We start from the raw sequence: 20,106 nt of genomic DNA on the forward strand, positions 1-20,106 counted from the left end.
TATTTCTGTCTTCTGTGAAACACATATTGAAGTCTTTTAAAATACCAGACACAAAACTCTGCAGGACAGACGCTGCCCATCCCTGTTTTAGTGGCTCTGTGCAATTTATGACAACAAAAAATTGCAATATAATTTTTGGCCAAATTGTGAAGGAAAACAACCTAAAGAAAACGCTTAAAATTAAATATTTAATATATGTGGTATAATATATTTGATCTGTTTACTTGCATGTCATGTGACCATTAACTGACATCAGAGAACCATGAACATGCAAATTAGTTGTTAAATTATTGAAATATTAACTTAAATTCTCAGGGAGTATGTCTAAGGGGTTCAGCCTGCAAAAAAAAAAAAAAAAAACCTTGAATCCTTGCACTAAACAACTTAGGATCACACACTACCAGACTAACCCACACAGAGGAAACAATGGGCTTCATTTATCAATCCAACGTAGAAACGAGTGCAGATCCGAGCTCAGAAATCATTTTACAACAGGGTTCATGTGTGATTCATCAAACATTTGTATGCTGGCAGTCCTATCATACGAATGATCGAATGTTGATAAATGTGGCGGATGAAAACAATCATCATTTAAATATCACTCCCCTAAAAATTTGCCCATAGAGTTTACGACACAGAGAAACGTAACCTGGCCAAGAAGTGGAAGTAATCTCATGAAAGAGAAATTCTTTTTACACTAAAAACACCCATTAACCTCATAATTGCAAACAATTACATTAATTTATATGTATATTTAATACCGGTAAATAAAACGACACATTCATAGGCCTAATGTAGTTAATCATTCAAGTTTAACGTTATTCAGAACAGAACAAGAATGAAAAAGAAGTTATATAATTATATATTTAACTATGAAATAAAACATAAATTAGGTAGTCATAGTGGCATAGTGACAACATCAAGCCAATTTTTATTTTTTTTAGGCTAAAGCGAAACTGATGGGCTCACCGCTCTCATTTTGCAAGAATCCAAATATGTTTCTTATTTGCATATGACATTTTGGTTGCTAAATTATTATTCATTATGTAAACAATTAAGGCTTTGTTTGTACTTCACTCTTGTTCCAATATCGACGTAAAAAACAGCATCCTTCACATGCGAAAAAATGTGTTTGGTTGTGCGCTGGGCTGGTTTTACAGTGGACCATTTAATTTGAGCGGTGTAACTTTTATGTTTGTTGACTGCATTTTAGTTTGATGATGAATGGCTGAAATGTCAAGTTATAAACGCTAGAGAACAGATGTTGTGTGTGCGATCACGAAAAGATAAATCATAAAGATGTAAAGAAAACAAATAATGCTTTAGAGTGTCACAAAAACTTTTGTTAATCTGTTAATTATTTAAATGAAATATATGTGTAGTCCTATTTATTTTATTCCGTTTATATAGACTTAATTTTATTCAGTTTTTCTCGGTTCACAGAAGCGCGTGTGATGTGACGACGTGTGAATCCTCATGGTCTTTTGTTTATGCGCATGTAAAGCTAAACAAAAAAAATTTTTTTTTGTATTTTAATGGGTCACAAACACCTATCTTTTCTAATTTAATTTAATTTTAATTTTACATTCTCATCTTAACAGTTTCTGATCGACGAATGAGCTTTGGTTGTCAGGAAAATAATCTAAATGATCAAAATGCTCTCATTACAATTCTCCAGCAGATTTACTATGCTGCACACTAACTCTAAAACTCAAAATATCAGATTTAATATCATCTGACTGGATAGAATCATAGTCTGAAGCTAAAAAATCTGTATGATTTACATCTGTCAGCTCTGACTGCTGAAATTCTGCAGACTGGCTCTGACTTTCAGCAACTAGCGCCGACTCGCCCAGACAGAAAATCGGCGCACAAATCTGGGCAAAATTTGTGTAGTGCATTCCAGCCTTAAGGCGAACTCTCACTTTCACTGAAGAACTGTGGCCAGTTGCATGAAAATGCTTAGACTGCTCTTACAAGTTAGTCATCTCATTTTTTTCTTTATGACTGGTCATAACTTTCTTTTTTAATTCAGTTACATAAAAACATAAGTATGACTGATTACCCCTTGGCTAACTGCTAGTCGGTAAGACTAGTTCTTAAGACAGTTTATACAACTGGCCCTGAGGTTATAATCACTCATATCATGGTTTTATATGTCTTAGTTTATTTTTGTCTGTGTCTTGTTGTTTCTTCCCAGTTGGGTAGGAACATTGAGTCTATTACTATGGTCTATGACTGTGAAGGTCTGGGAATGAAGCACTTATATAAACCTGCAATAGAGACTTATGGAGAGGTGTGGTTTTTTTTTTTCTTTTTTTCTTGATTATTAATATGTTATTTGGCTCTTTCAGGTACATTAGACTGCATTAGTATCATATTTATTTTTCTTTCAAAGGTTCTCACTATGTTTGAAGATAACTATCCAGAGGGACTCAAGAGGTTATTTGTCATTAAAGGTCAGTAGTGCTTTTATAACTCATCCAAATGGCATATACAGCATATTACATTTAACAAATTGAACTGTGGCACAAGTTATTTAGTCAGAAGCATGTGATGCAGAAAACGTGGGCAGAATCCATTCAAAGTAAAGAACTTACAGGAACAATAAGGCAAAATGTCTTTGTCAATTTGGCAAAATTTGGATGAATAAATCAAAAATAGGGTTGTACTCAATCAAATATCACACAATATTTCGTCTATGTTTTCATTTAAACCATAAAGCACTTTGTTCAGGAATTGTTACATTGGTACACTTTATTTTACCAAACCCTAACCCTAACTGTAACTCTATAGTAGGTACATGTAGTTAATTAATAGTACTCAGTACTTAATTAATGTAACTACGGCATTGTAAAATAAAGTGTAACCGTTACATTTCATTTTGTTACATTTCAAAATATTAATTAAAAAGTTTGGACCCACTTTATATTAAGTGGCCTTAACTACTATGTACTTACATTTAAATTAATAATTTGATACAATGTACTTATTGTGTACATACATGTTATTACATTGTACTTATATTTTAAAAACACCTGCATGTAATTACATCTGTAATTAATTTCTGTAATTACATTTATAATTACACTGTTGACCCATCCCTTACACCTTAACCCTACCCTTAAACCTACCCATACCACAAAAGCTTTCCCTAACATTACCCGTATCCCACCCCAAAAGCTGCAAAAGTGTTTTGCAATTCAATATGAACCCAATAAGTACATTGTACTTATTTTTTGATGTTAGTACATAGTAGTTAAGGCCACTTAATATAAAGTGGGACCAAAAGTTTTATGCATTTATTTGATAACCACCGTTTTTGATAATGAACTTGTGTTAAATCATAAAACACAGAATCCAGAAAAATTTAAATGGTAATACTTTACAATAAGATCTCATTTATTAGCATTAATAATGTAATGCATGAACTAACATGAGCTACCAATGAGCAATATATTTGGTTACATTTTAAGGTGTCCATGTTACAGTGTAATTATACATTTAAGTACTGAGTAATATTAAGTAACTACATGTACTTACTATAGGGTTAGTGTTAGGATTTGGTTTAGGGTTAGTTTCATGTAATTATGCATAATTTACAGTTGTAACGTGTAACAAGACCAATGTTACACCATTTATTTCTACAGCATTTATTAACCTTTGTTAATGTTAGTTGAAAAACGTTCATGTTCATGTTAGTTCACAGTGCATAAACTAATGTTAACAGATACAACTTTTGATCTTAAAAATGTATTAAATGTTGAGATTTACATTACCTAAAATGAATAAATGCCGTAGAAGTATTGTCATTGATAGTTAATCATGTGTTAACAAATGAAACCTTATTGTAAAGTGTTTAAACAGACAACACATCATTTCTGAAAAAAAAAATAAAACACATACTGTATATTGTAAATCAATAAATTGTTAAAGTTTTATGAATTCAATTGATTTGACATTCTTTTTGATTATTAAAATTTAATTAAACCCAAAATGGAATCCAGAAACATTAGAACTGAAAAGATGAAATTTGTGAAAAAAAGAAAATGGAAAATGGATTTCATATGGCCCTAAATAAGCAATACATATCGTGCCACTGTGATGCACAACTTCTGATATCTGAATCTCTGGACTGTTTCTGTTGCAGCACCCAAACTGTTTCCTGTGGCTTACAATCTGGTGAAACATTTTTTGAGTGAGGACACGCGCCGTAAAGTCATCGTACTGGGGTGTAAGCTAACACATCTTACTACACTCATTTTTTTTTACTATCTGTTGCTACTGTATTCATAACACTGGCTCAGAGGAAGTCCCATCTTGAGCTGGCAGTTTTTGTATCATTCAGGTTCAGGTTCAGTTTCATTTATTTTATATCTGTAGGTAAATTAGGTTTCATTAAACAAGTTCAGTCAATTTCCCGTACATATAAACAATACCATAGACAAACTATACAACAAAAACTACACCAAACACTAAAACATTGTAATAAATAAACCCATTACTTCATCTCGTTACTATTCAAAGATTAATCACTTCTGGGACAAAGCTATTCTTATACCGCTTTGTTGTACACTGGTATTCTAAACCGTCGGTTAGAAGGAAGGTGCTGGAACTCATAATACAGAGGATGCTGCCTGTCATTTAAAATTGATACACCCATTCGCTGTACCTGCCTGGTGTACAGTGAATAAACCCAATCCCCAATCAACCTACTGGACCAGTTCACAATTTGGTTAATAGAATTTTGTATCATTGTAAAGTTGCATTCAATTGTAACTAATTGTATTTAGGTGGAAAGTTTCGTAAATATCTTAGGTTGAGGGAATAGACATAAAAAAATGCAATATTCCTTTAAGATACTTGTTGTTAAGGCCCCCGATATACTTGAAGTGAAATCAAAGAATGAACTGGAACATTTTGAACAAAAATTTTAATTCTGATTGATAGAGAAACTAACACTGTTTTTTTTTTTTTTTCATGTTTTCATGTTTTCATGTTTCATGTTTAATACTGTAAAGCCGCTGCTTTAAAGGGGTGGTTCAATGCGATTTCACTTTTTTAACTTTAGTTAGTGTGTAATGTTGCTGCTTGAGCATAAACAGTATCTGCAAAGTTACAGCACTGAAAGTTCAATGCAACCAGAGATATTGTCTTCTAAAGTTATGGCAGTTTAATGCTTACAAAAACAACCGGTTTGGACTACAACGAGCTTCTTCCCGGGTTGGTGACATCATAAACCCTGCAAAACACGCCCCCGGGAGCACGCAACAAAGTGGGCGAGGCCATGTCGCACGCATAATGGAAGCAGAAGAGTTGTGTACACCGGACGCAAGCGGTGCGGCGCGTCTATAGATAAGAGAACCCATTATAATCTTTGATATTTTCTACACTGGATGCGGCGCTGAAGACAGCTTCCAGAATCTACACGAGTTTAATGATGGATGGCTATTACTGAATGCACAAAGGCTATTTCTGAAAGAAGCAGTTCCCACTTTAACCTGTTTATCGCCCCCAAACTGTAAGTACGTTTTATTGTTTGAACATGTCTTTTAAACGTATAGTTCTGTTGCTATTTTTGGTTGCATCAAGGACATATACAAAGAGCAACTCGTTTTTGCTTCGCTAGCCAGTTAGCTGTATTATAGTGCATACTTCTTCAACAAATACCAACAAACTTAAATGTTCATAGACAAACAGTTGTTCATGCAATAAATTAAACGCTACCTTTACAAAAATGCTACTACTCAGTCATGTATTCGGCTACGGTAAAGCTTTAATCAGGATACAACTGTATATTGAAAGCTAACAAACAGCAGTGACAGCATCTAAACACTTTGACACAAATACTAAATGAAATATCATTCATAAACGTCCTTTAAAAGCCGCGATTGCTGTTCATCTGGGTCTGATTCGGGCTCAATTTGATACAGCAATACAATCAAATTGAGCATACAATATAACCGAAGCCCACGTAACCGGTAACAAATGGTAAGGTGCGTGGTGTTTCCGGACGCTTCAGCGAATCACGATGGCTCTGGATACACTGGGCCCGCTAACCAATCTGAGCACATTGCGTATTTCGGAGGGAGTGGCTTCATAGAAGCAGGAAGTCAAACGAGCCGTTCATATGACAGTGGAAACAGAGGTGTAGAATAAAGGTAAAATATATGAAAAATACAGTGTTTTCAAAAAACAAAGCATTAAGACATGTTAAACTGTGCCCGAAAAACACAATCAAGCCTAGAAAAAAACCATTGAACCACCCCTTTAAAGAAATCTATTGCATAAAGTGTTCTATAAATAAACGTGACATGACTTGACTAGAGTGCCGAATTGCAGAACTGGTGCAAACATATCCACATCACAATGATCAGATGCTTTCTTAACTGCTGTTTTCTCATCGCTGTTATTTTTGTTGTGTGTTTATTTTGTTATTGAAAGCATGCAACACATATTTACATATTCATTTAAATGCTGCTCTCAGTAGTGTGGGTGGCGTTGGAATGTTTGTTAACAGTATACCGCTGCTCACGCATTTCAAACTTCTTTCTACCCCTAAGGAAAGAACGAAAAAGAATTTCGCCATTAGTATATCAGGGTCTTTAGTATCCACAGCTGTCATCCAGATGTTTACACACAAATCCATTTTCTCATCAAGTTGACTGTGACTAAGCTTCTGTGTCTGTCTGTCTCCTCAGCAAACTGGCAGGAGGTGTTAAAGAAATACATCGACCCTGAGGAGCTCCCAGCATACTATGGGGGCAAACTCACTGACCCTGATGGTGACCCCAGATGTAGGACCAGGGTGGGTAAATGACAAACGCCACATATCATGCTAATGTTGGCCAGGTGACATTGACTTGCTAACGAGGGGATGTTTAGCTGCAACTGTCCCAGATTTCTTCTTTCAGTTCCCTTTTTAAATGGAAAGACACTTAAGATATTAGGGAAGTTGCGAAACCCACATTAGAATCAGACAACATTTTACATTTGACGAACCTTGAGGTCTAACATGCAAAGGCGACTTTCTCGATTGCAGTAGAGCGTCCTCTGTCTGATACTTTACTCTGAAGTCACCAATGAAGTACTGAAGGATTCTTGATTTTCTGAGTTTGATTGAATTTTTGATTGTTGTTTACTGTGCTTACATCTTGGTGTTTTGTACAGCAAAAAATCAGCACTGAACTGCACTTGAACATCTCAAATTTACTTGTATTAAAGGGTTAGTTCACCCAAAAATGAAAATTCTGTCATTAATTACTCGCCCTCATGTCGTTCCACACCTGTAAGGCCTTTGTTCATCTTCAGAACGCAAATTAAGATAAATTTTTTTGATGAAATCTGAGAGGTATATAACTCGTGCATAGACAGCAATATAACCACCGCTTTCAAAAGGTAGTTAAGACGCGTCTCCAGTGATTCAACCTTAATGTTATGAAGCGACGAGATTACTTTTTGTGTGCAAAAACAAAACAAAAGTAAGGACTTTATTCCACAATTTTTCCTCTTCCCTGTCAGTCTATTAAGCAGTTAGCGCAGTGATCGCATTGCAGAGTTTCCATTTTTATGTCTGAATCCCGACACATTATTGACCAGCTCCTGCGTCAGCATCACATATGCGTCATGCTCCTCACATGAACACAGCCTCGGCCAATACTGAACTGCCGTTTGGACGTAAACACGGAAGCCTTCACTGTGCTTACTGCGCCATAACAGACTGACAGGGAAGAGGAAAAATTGTTGAATAAAGTTGTTAATTTTGTTTTGTTTTTTGTGCACAAAAAGTATTCTCGTTGCTTCATAACATTAAGGTTGAACCACTGTAGTCACGTTGACTGTTTTAACTGTCTTTAGTACCTAAAGTGGTGGTTATATTGCTGTCTATGGACAAGTCATATACCTCTTGGATTTCATCAAAAATATCTTAATTTGTGTTCCGAAGAAGAACGAAGATTTTACGGGTTTGGAACGACATGAGGGTGAGTAATTAATGACAGAATTTTCATTTTTGGGTGAATTAACCGTTTAAGAGGTTTCAGAGAATAGATTTGGAGTTGAGATTATTTTTCTTTTTAAGTCTTTCTGTTAAACCACCAAAAGGCACAAGATCACAGTTTTATGACACTTGGCATCACAGAGAGTTTCTCTGGCTTGTATATGATGCTATAAGAGACATCATTATCTAATGCAAATATATTAGGGAAAATAGCTTAATAATTGCAAATATATTCCAAAATACAGTTTCATAGCCTTCTCATCTGCCATTGTCAAGAGTGTGGAAAAAAGGTCATTTTGGTATACTGTTTCCTGACCATCCAGTGGCATAGAAAGATACTTCATAATTTGAACCTTTTATGGTCAGTGCATGTTGTTTTGGAGTATATTTTTGAAAAGAATTTAATGTATGAGATTGTGTTATTTGCTAGTATAACCTGCCATGTATTCAGGCAGCAGTGTTTGTCTTCTTGAGATAATTTCCTTTTCAGTATATTGTTATGAAACAATGGCAGAAATTTTGCTAGCCACCTGGTCTCTCTCTACTAAAAGTTCTGTCACTCAGTTGAGCATTCTGTATTTGCATATTCGCCTATTTAATTCAAACCTATAAGAGCTTGCTGCTTATCTTTATACCAATATACCCACATCATTTAGCAATACCAGGAAATACAGCGTGTTGCTTCTGACAACCTCCTTCTAGATGCATTCTTATTAATAAATAGTGTCAATGTCCCAAAGCAACAGAGGGGTGGAATACCTGTCAAATGGTTGTTTATCTATATCACATTATCTTTAATTTTCCTCTTGCACAACATTTATTCTGATATGCTGTGGTGTAATCTGGATGATTACACCACGTTGGATTGCTTCTCTGGTTATTGCATAGGCTGATTACTCTGTTGATCAGTTGGCAAGGTTGAAGCTTTGGAACACATGACATGACTAATCTTCCCCTTCAATCTGTCTTAGCATTGTGGTTATGATTCTGTTTGTGATAAATCCTGAATGTGAAGAGCAAAGGGCTGGTATGACAGCGGGACAGACACTTGAAAAGCACCCTGTCAAACAGACATAACCCATATTTAACCCTCTGGTATTCCTCACTTAGGGGTCACAGGAAGATAAAATAATTAAAAAAAATAATTTTAGTGAAATTAATGTCCTATGTTTTGTTTCAAGAATATTTATTCTTTAATATTTAGTATTTTTAAGGGATTTCATTGTACTACACTTAGTAAATGGTGTAGAAACAATTTTCACTTAGAATTTGGTATTTCACAAACAAAAACGGCAAGTAACACTCTATTCAACGTGAAATTTCCAAGTTGGAAAACTGAAATAGTATTACAACTTTTTTACAGTGTAGGTAATATTCACCTCTAAATTATGCAACATTTATGTCTATATATATATATATATATATATATATATATATATATATATCCCATATTATGCAATTATGCAACATTTATTTATATATATATATATATATATGTATATATGTGTTGCATAATTGCTTAATATATATGTTGCATAAATATATATGATTTTCTATGCTTTAAAAATATATTTACAGACATAATTACTTACTTTTGTTAGGTATTGCATTTGGATATATATTTAGACATTATCAAAGACTACTACTTTTTTCAGATTTTTCCCATTCATTTCAAGATCACAAGTGTATGCGTTCATATAGCAAGTGCCACAAAAATAACCATGTTCTATACCATTCCAAAAAAAAAAAAGAAAAAAAAAAGAAACATTTTAAATGTAAACTTTTGGTCTAAAATGAGCGAAGACCACCAGAGGGTTAAATTTTTGTTTCTAAAAATAATTCTGTGCATAGGATTTAAATTCGGCATGTTTCGATAAAGCAAGTTGCGATAGTCTTTTATTTCCTGTTGTTATGTGAAACAGCTTCTCAAACAAGAAAAGAATGTAGGACGGGACATGATTTTGTCCATCAGGAACTGATTGGATGTGGTCCCGCTCTTGTGTCAGTAAACATGTCATTACTGAAGAGAAGAGAAGAGATGTTGATGCAAGAAAGAGGGGAAGTTATTTTGATTAAAGTTTACTAGTGCACATGAATTAAAAAAGATTAATAAATAAATAATTAATTCCATAAAAAAATAGGAATGGTCAATTTTGATATCATGATGAATGATATCAAAACAGCAGAATCACATTCAGAGTTCTTAAATGAGACATTTTGTCTCTGTGTGTAGATACACAGGTAAAGCTGCTGCCCCCTTCAGGATTGGAAGTGCTAAAAAGACCTCAGAAGACTTTGTGAAAACTCAAAGTGGACTGATATTTAGTTATTTAGTTACAAAATATTTATCAACTATAATCCTTGGAGTCTTTGTTGGACTGTGATAACACACAAGTCAAATAAATGTTTGTTTTCTGTGTTTAATGCTAGAGAGCTGAAGATTGTAGTTGTTTATTTTGTCTTAAAGAGAGTTAGAGCGCTTGTTTTCCCACTGGTGTGAAATGTGGATGGCAATTTCCTTGCCTATTAAACCTGTAATCAACCTTAAAGAAAACCAGAGCTCTTCCTCCGTGGGAAAATCACTAAAGGGGGAAGCAAATACACAAGATCTGTTTGTACTAATGAGCACAGATGGGGTCATGACATGTTTGAATGCCATGTTGAAACTTACGCAAATCATAACACAGGCTTCCACTGGAATGTTTTCACACAAGGATGTTTTATGGAGTGAGTAATAAGATTGTGTCTGAATCCCATTTCACATACTTCTACGACACATTACAAGTATGTACGTTTGGGTATCTAGAAAGATGCTATGCCATTATTAGGAAATAGTGATAAAATTGTCTTATGCTCACCAAGGCTGCATTTATTTGATCAAAATAATGGTGAAATAATATTTGATTATTTAAAATAGCTGTTTTCTATTTTAATATACTTTAAATGTAATTTAATTCTGCGATGCAAAGCTGAATTTTCAGCATCGTTACTCCAGTCTTCAGTGTCACATGATCCTTCAGAAATCTTTCTAATATGCCGATTTCCTGCTCAAGAAACATTTCTTATTATTATAGCAGTTGAAAACTGTTGTGGTGCTTAATATTTAAACTGTCACTTTTGATCAATTTAATGCATCATTGCTGAAAAGTATGAATTAAAAAAAAAAGACTGACTTCAAATGTTTGAACGGAAGTCTATATTACATTTTTATAGAAATCATTTACTATTGTCACTGAGAAGCTGCTTTGAAACAATATGTATTGTGAAAAGCACTATATAAATGAAGATGACTTGACTATCCATGCAACTTTGGCATAGTATTTTCAACATTATTTTGGATGCACTAATCTTGCATACTATAAGAATGTGAATTGGGATTTCATTTATAATTTGAGTGACCTAATACTATTGTTAGTGATTTTGAGTGTCTAAATTTGCTTTTTTCCCCCCCCTCTGTATCAAAATAATTTTGAATCATTTTGAGTGACACACCTTTTCTTAACCATCATCTATATTTGGGTCTGTGACTCCAGACAACGTGACCTTAACTTTTTATGAAGTGTCTGATGTTTATGTTGTCATGTTAAGCTGTTTATTGTCTTAATGTATTCATTGACAAATAAAATAGATAAACATGAACACATCTGCAGGCTGTAATCTTGCAACATTTTTCTCCTCAAGCTTCAGAGTAGACTACTCAACCTATATGTGTATGTCCTTATTAAAACCACTTTGATTTGGGCTGCTTTCCTGTCTATTTTTTTCTTTCTGTTTCATTATCGTTCATAAAATACTTTACTAACATTAAAATATGAGGCTTTTATCTTTTGCTCTCATGATGCTTCTGTAAGTTTCATCCTCCTTTTGTTTTTCCATTTTCAATTCTGATTAATTATTACCAACTCATCTCAACCAAGCATATGTTAAGCAAATGTTTCTGTGTTTTTTTCAGATTACATTCGGATCAGAGATTCCCAGAACCTACTATGTTCGAGACTCCATTAAAGTGGACTATGATCAGTGTGTGACTATTGGCCGGGGCTCATCTCATCAGGTGGAATATGAACTACTTGCTCCAAACTGTGCACTAAGGTGAGCAAAAAACACCTTAGATATAAGATATGGAGTTTGCCTTGAACCAGATCATGACATTAAAGATGCAGTAAACAATTTCTCTTTGGAAAATCATGCATAAAAGAGACATTACTGAAATAGGTGAAGCTCTGCATACTTTTTTAGCACTTTATACTCTTTTTATAGACTACCAAGCCAAAATTAGCTAACCAGCAACATTCTCTACATATGAGACGTGCATTTAGGTTTACTGACATTGGGTTTTTGACATGTCTTTAGAAGGGCAGGGTTTGGATGTTAGGGTGTGGTCGAATTTAGTAGACAAAACGTTAGAACAATTTCAACAGTTTGCAGGATTCAACATGCACATGCATGTGCTAATTGCCACTGTAAATTGGACCTACCTTGAACTAGAATAGTGCACCAGTTTTGCGTTTAGTATACACTTTTTGAAATAAGTCTCTCATGCTCAACTAAGGCTGCATTTATTTGATCAAAAATGCAGTAAAAACAGTAATATTTTGAAATATTATTACAATTTGAAATAACCGTTTTTTATTTTTCATATATTTTATAATAAATTACTGTATAATATAATTATACAGTAAATAGTCCTGCGATGTCAAATCTTCACTCCAGTCTTCAGTGTCACATGATCCTTCAGAAATCATTCAAATATGCTGATTTGCTGCTCAAGAAACATTTCTTATTATTATCTGTGTTGAAAACAGTTGTGCTGCTGATGGATCCGAAATTATTTATATTCAATTATGCACATTCATTTATTCATATTCTATGTAATCATTTATCATTAATCTTTTTTAACCTCTTATCATCATTTATTGGTCATGATTTTCAATGTTACTTATGATTTCAAGTATTCATATTATCTTACTCGAGTTACTCACATATAATCACTTATATTCAAGTAGAACCACATATTTACTCCATATTATGCTCTTTTGTTGTTTTGATCTCTATTGTGTTATTTCATCTGTTGAACTGTGTGACTTTGATGTTCCAAGTAAACTTTAGGTTTCTGAGTTAAAGAGGGTTTGGTATCTTTGTGGTTGAGTTGGGTTCCTGCCAAAATTTTACCAAAGCGTAAATGTTCTTAGAATGGATCACATGATATACTTTTTCTGCAATAATATTTTGTATCTTTGTATTCAAATGAAAGGGAAATTTTTGTCAAATGTTAACTTGTTATTGTATTATTCCGAAGAAGGTGTTACCCCACCCAATTAGATACTATTTTGGGGTGTTTATGCTCTGTTTGATAATGTCAATTGTCACGAGATCACAAAATTAACCAATGATCGTCAGAATAGCAGGAAATCATCAAATGTCATGAATTTCTTTAAAAACTCCGAGCCATGGAAAGGTTCATTTTGACCTTTCTTATCTATCCAAAACAAGACCTCCGAATGTGATGTAAGTTTTTCCAATCTTGGGATATAAAACTGGGCTCATTCTCTCGATTGGCACCTCTTTTCCTGCTATCTTGATTGCATCATTGCTGTCTTGTTGGCGCCATTTCTAATGATTATCTTGCAGATTACTATACTCAGATTTCAGAATGTTCTTATCATAAATGTTCGATTTCAGATTTTAATTTTTACCTTTTGGTTTTATAAAAGGTCCAGTTTTTCGTGGTTTTTTGAAGCTTTGATTGTGTTTATAGTGTGCAATATAACGTGTTCATGTTTCGCGTGTAAAAAAACACAGTATTTTTCACATAATTTACTTATCTGTATACCGCTGTTTCCACTGTCATAAAAACGGGCTGATGACTTCCTTGTTCTATGAAGTCCCTCCTTCAGAAATACGTAACGAGTTCTGATTGTGCCAGCGGTTCCTGTGTTGTGATTCGACAGCAGCTTCTGCTCCATCTTTCAAGAATAATCTTTGTGCGAATCCGGCATTAAACTGATTGAGATTGAGGAAGCTGTCCTCAGCAAAATGTGCTGCACATAGTTTTACATTTATAATTTTTGGGAGCCGAGTTAAACATAAATTGTAACCATTGATCTCTAAGTACAGCGTCCCTGGGAAGGCCAAACAAAGGTGATTGGACTGCGGGATGAAAATAACAGCGTTTCGACGACATGGCGACAAACACACTCTACAAACGCAACTCTTGCTCTTCTCCGTGGGAGCGCAACAAGACCACGCCCCCTTTTTTTGTGTATTCCTGTGGGCGGAGGTTAGTCAAAAAACTGTTTTAGTGACGTCATTAAAGAAGGAAGTAGAGGGATGTAGTCCAAACTGGTCGTTCGATGTAGGCGACTTCTGTTAAATACAATATCTCGCTTGGCATTGAACTTTGAGTTTTAAAATTTTACAGATTTTATTTATACTCTAACAACAACATTACACACTAACTAAAGTTTGAAACATGGGATCACGAAGAACGGGACCTTTAAACATTTTCATTATTGATTGGAATTTGCGTGTGAGGTTAATTTTAATTGGAAATGAATATATAATTTTTCTTCAACGTCATCACGGCCTGGACTTCATTTTCTCAAAAATTCGCACCAGCTGCTTAATATTTTAGTGGAAACCATTATATCGTATTTAGAACTCTTTGATTCATCATTTATTTAAAATAGAAATCTTTTGTAACATTATGAATGTCTTTTCTGTCACTTTTGATCAATTGAATGCATTCTTGCTGAATAAATATTAATTTCTTTAAAAAAAAATCTTAATGATCCCAAGCTTTTGAACAGTAGAGCTGCATGATTCTGGATAAATCATGATATATATATATATATTGAGAATCATGATTTTTTTTTTTTTTTTTTTTTTAAATAGAGATCATGATTCTCCTACAATTCTGAATAGACAACTAAACAAAATAAAATAATTTACTAGATGTTATAGACATTAAACAAAATGTTAATTGCTGCACTCTATTTCAAAATATTTAATGAATTTGAATTAATTATTTTTGTAGAAAAAAGGGTTTAAATAAATTATTCAATGACTCACTCATAAAGACTTCACTTGTTTCATTACTGGATGAATCAGCGTTTTTGAACAAATCTCTTGAATGAATGATTTAAAGGTGCTAAAGAGGATGTTTTGTTTTATACTTTTTTGCAATATTACTTGAAACTGTCTTTACTAACTGATAAAAGACTATTTATTAGGTGCACTGAAAGGAATAATATTAATATACATCATCTGTGCACGAGGAAGGGCCTTAAAAACATCAGCCAATCGTTTACACGATCATCGCGTAAACGATTGGCCCTCTGGCTTGTCAATCACTGCCATGACGTTCCTTGTGAGAGACGTGCACGGCTGCTCGCTCCAGTAACTTTCCACACTCCACAGGCACCGCATGCAATGTTTTTGTCAGGAGACAGGAGTAACAACTGCAGATTATGAGTTACCTGCGGTGAGTCCGACATAATGAATCCACTAACACGACACAGTGAATGCCGGTGGTAAACACTCGTGTTCCAATACTCGTGCATGAGTTTTGGGAGGCGTTCCCTTGAAATGAGCTGTGAAGGAGGGGGGTTGTTCTTGCGTATGCGCTCATTTCAAAAACTCACTAACAGTCTTTGGTTTCTCAGTCGACGAAAAGATCCTCTTTAGCACCTTTAAGGACAAATACATATTTTAAGTCATTTGTCGCCACCTACTGGTGTACTGATGTGATTAATACAATCTTTATTTGAGGCATCAATTTACTTTCAAAAGGTTATTTACTTCATTTTGAAATCTACCGTAGACATCAGTGTTTATATCTAAACTATAAACTTTTATCCCAGTACTAATGTGAATTATTGTAACAGAAATAGTCATACTGTGTGGTTGAAAAGACTGTTTGTGAAGATGTTTCATACTTATACATGACAACTGCTCTCTCTGGCTCACAGTGATCATATGTTGTCAAAGGTTTAATAGTCATAGCCGAATCACTGTCATTTAAGAATAAGATTGCATGGGTGTTTGAATTGAGATCGCGATCTTTTAACGATTAATCGTGCAGCTCTAGAAGAGTATATAAATTAAACAATTACAATCCAAAGAACTGTGCATATTATTTTGGAAACTAGAGTTGTCAAAAGTAACGACAGTAACGTCGGTACTGAAATTCTAAAAATGTGACACTTTGAGCGCTGTTGAGCGGATTCGTAAACACCTCTGATTGGCCATTGTGTTCACGGCTCATCGGATATGTCTATGATTGGCTACAATGATCAACGCTTGTAAATAGTCATCAATGAATTTGTTCTAAATTCTAAAAGTCTAAATTCTAAAAATGTGACACTTTGAGCGCTGTTGAGCGGATTCGTAAACACCTCTGATTGGCCATTGTGTTCACGGCTCATCGGATATGTCTATGATTGGCTACAATGATCAACGCTTGTAAATAGTCATCAATGAAGCTCTTCACAGATACACTTGCACAGATACACCATCTTGAACCAGTCCTCTGATAGACACCTGCTTTCAAACGCTCCCGCTTTCAAATTCAAACACTTCCGTGTGCTTTCAAACGCTCCCGTGCGTTGATCATTGTAGCCAATCACAGATATATCCGATGAGCGTGTGAACACAATGGCCAATCAGAGGTATTTACAAATCCGCTCAACAGCGCTCAAAACATGACATTTTTAAAATTTCAGTACCAATTGGTATCGAAGTTGGTATTTTTGACAACTCTATTGGAAACAATTATTTCTTTCTATGTTTACACATGATTAACTAAACAAATTCTTATCAGTTATCAAATTCAAATCGAGCCCTGAGTATATGAGAATAGACTTATCTCTGGTACCTCTGCATTAGCTGAAGAGCTTTTCAGCACTGGAGTCATATGTATGATGCTCTACTCAATTCAATGGTCTCTTCCTCAGATGGCAGTTCTCCTGCGATGGTGCCGATGTAGGTTTTGGTGTCTATTTGAAGAAGAAAATAGGAGAGTGGATGAAGGCCAGTGATATGAAGGAAATTGTGCCAAATCAGCGTTACAACGCTCACCTGGTTCCAGAGGACGGATCCCTCACCTGCCCAGAGCCAGGAGTGTGTAAGTACAGAGTTACTATTAATTAATTAAGATAAACTTTAAACATGAATTTACTGTACTGTCTTAATTTTCACAGATGTACTGCGATTTGACAACACGTACAGCATCTTCCAGTCCAAAACAGTCAGCTTCACAGTAGAGGTCCTCCTACCTAGTCATGTCAACCAATCAGAGCGTTAGCAGTGATGGCAACAAGCAAGCAGCCAATAAATTGAGATTATAAAACTGTTTAGAAACCATTTCTCTGAATGCAGTATATCTGCTGTAGTTAATAAAGGAAAATACTATAATAATGCGACTCTTGGGAAGAGGAGAGTGTGTAATTGAACTGACCAATCACTGCATTAAAATGGTGGGATGAAATGTAAGCTTCAGTGATCGACATCAATGACTCGTCTATCAACGTGTCTAGATCCTGACTTCAGTGCCAGTGTGATTCTTTACATTTGCCATATATTAATGAAGTGTTGATCAAGTGTAATAACTGTGCTGCAAATTACTAGACTGAAACTGTCTTGGTACACATTATATGAGCTTAAACCTTGTCTGCCATCTTTATTATTGCCTTGTAGGTATTTTATCTCTTTAAATTAAATTTTTTTGATAATAAATTAGTTTAGATAATGATCTCAGATGAGTCTGCACACTTTTTATCCTTTATAATGTAGTAAGAGGTTAAATTATTATATACTTTTATGTTATTGACGCACACAAATCTGTGAACCTTTTGAAATATATTGTTTACAAAGAGCATTCGACTTGATTCAGATAATGATGTCGACATGTCATTTGGTGGTTTGCTGTTTTTAATCTTTTTTTATTATTATTTAACTTAAGATTGCCTTTAATTCCAATTAATGTTCTAAACGTTTGCTTAGCAAGGAGATTTTTACCTCAGGTTCTTGTGTTTACAGTAACAGTGCCCGTATTTGATTCCAGCAACATGCATTTGTCCATGTCTTTCTTTGATGACCACATTGTATTTTGTCTGACTTTGATTTTGTAACACTGATGCAATTCATGAGTGATATTGTATTGATTTTTGATTAATTTACTAATTAAGTATATAAAATACAATAGCAAAGAATTTTTTCTTGTCTTTCTGACCTATATTTATGCATAGTTCTAAAGGAGCGTCTAACATAACCGGTTCCCATGAACAGACTAAATCTACTCTAAAATAATTTGGAATAATGAACATTTACTTAAAAGGTGAGTATTTTACCCTGTGTGTTGTAGTAGTGTTCATTTGTAGCCTGTCTGACGGCGCCATCTGTTGGTGAAGCATTTTGATCCATTATAATCAAGCCAGTGGTTACATCTGTCCATTAGATGGCGCCATTAAAATGGGAATCTAAAGATGCAGAATAGCTTTTTGGCATTGAATGAAGACGCATTACATTTCCAAAGCATAAAATACATACACACTACACTAATAAATAATATATCATATAAATAAATTTATTTAAAAATAATTCCATTTAATACAAAAAGTTCATATAGGCCTATGTGTATAAATCTGTCTTTTGGTAGTACAATAAAAATATTTTGTATTGTGACATTTGTTAATATAGTGAAATGCAATAGGCTATATATTCATAACGTATATTTTAATTTACGATAATTAAATCTATTTTTTCCTGTGATAGCAAAGCTGAATTTTCAGTCTTAATAGTCACAGATCCTTCAGAAATCATGCTAATATATGAAATAATATATTTCATATTATTAGGGCCCAAGCGAAAATTCGCGCAGGGCCCTCTTGTTCTTCTAAGGATTATTATTATTTTTTTTTTTTTTTTTTTTTTTTTTTTTTTTTCCGTCTTCCGGGGCTTTTTGGGGGCCTTAACATGCTCAAAAACTCTTGAAAATTGGCACACACATTGGAATCCGCGGCCATTAGGACGCCGGAGAGGCTGGTACCCGGGCGTGGCAGGGGGGCTCGACAGCGCCCCCTTGAAAAAAGTCTGAAAATTTGGTCCATATATTAAACACGCTTGCACGTATTAGTATGAAACTCAGTACACATATAGACCTCATCGGGCCGAACAACTTTCGTGCTCTAAGTTAAACACCACGCCAACAGGAAGTCAGCTATTAAGGGTTGTTTGAAAAACGCATGCTCTGGAATTTGATATACTCCTCCTAGACGATTAATCCGATCGCCACCAAACTCGGTCAGCATGAAGTCAAGACACTGATGATTAAAAATTGCCAGGGGATTTTTGATATCTCGAACGGTTTGGCCGTGGCGAGGCAACGAATTTATGGCGAGAAAAAGGAAACAGGAAATGTGTTATAACGTCTGCATACATATATTGATCTTTATGAAACTTCACGAGTGTGTTCGTTATAGGAGTCTGATCACATGGATGTGACTATTGTGAGTCAAAGTTATAGCGCCACCAACTGGCAGCAGGAAGTGTATCACTTTTTGAAATGTTTTGAGATCACCCTCTTATTTTTACCTGATTTGCTTCAAACTTCATCAGTGTAATGTCAATACACAGCAGATGTAGACCTATGACAGGATTTTTGATATTTGAAATATTGTTGCCATGGCAACAGGTCAAACTGTAATAATATTCTTGAGTGTTTTTGAGGCTCTTAACATGCTTCAAATTGCATGAAACTCGACACACACATCAATATTGTCAACCAGTAGACATGGACAAAGCCATAGAAATGGGCGTGGTGGAGGGGCTCAGTAGCGCCACCTTTTGACAAAAGTGGGGGGGTTAGTTTTTCCTACAATCACCAAACTCGGTACACATATTGTTCTCATCAAGCCGGACAATTTTCTAATTTACATTCATTAGCTCCGACCAACAGGAAGTCAGCTATTTTGGTTTGAATGTTAATTTTTTGAAAAAACAGGCTATGAATTTTATACTACTGCTCCTACAGGGTTTATCCAATTTACACCAAACTTTTTTTAACTTGTTGCTAACACATTGAAGTTGTTTAATTGCAAACGGATTTT

General features: G+C 34.6%; 1 protein-coding gene across 1 annotated transcript in view; it reads left to right on the forward strand.

The window, feature by feature from the left end:
• sec14l8 (SEC14-like lipid binding 8) overlaps positions 1-18,210 on the forward strand; it is a 30,369-nt gene extending 12,159 nt beyond the window's left edge. The window contains exons 6-12 of the mRNA XM_048188886.1: positions 2,201-2,296; positions 2,399-2,459; positions 4,151-4,234; positions 6,702-6,808; positions 11,952-12,091; positions 16,954-17,123; positions 17,200-18,210. Coding sequence (XP_048044843.1) covers positions 2,201-2,296; positions 2,399-2,459; positions 4,151-4,234; positions 6,702-6,808; positions 11,952-12,091; positions 16,954-17,123; positions 17,200-17,303 — 762 coding nt within the window. The 3' untranslated portion in view covers positions 17,304-18,210. The remainder of the gene's footprint in view (positions 1-2,200; positions 2,297-2,398; positions 2,460-4,150; positions 4,235-6,701; positions 6,809-11,951; positions 12,092-16,953; positions 17,124-17,199) is intronic.
• Positions 18,211-20,106: the final 1,896 nt, after the last annotated feature.

The sequence above is a fragment of the Megalobrama amblycephala genome, linkage group LG4 (genome assembly GCF_018812025.1).
Source record: "Megalobrama amblycephala isolate DHTTF-2021 linkage group LG4, ASM1881202v1, whole genome shotgun sequence".
In the NCBI taxonomy this organism is placed as follows: domain Eukaryota; kingdom Metazoa; phylum Chordata; class Actinopteri; order Cypriniformes; family Xenocyprididae; genus Megalobrama; species Megalobrama amblycephala.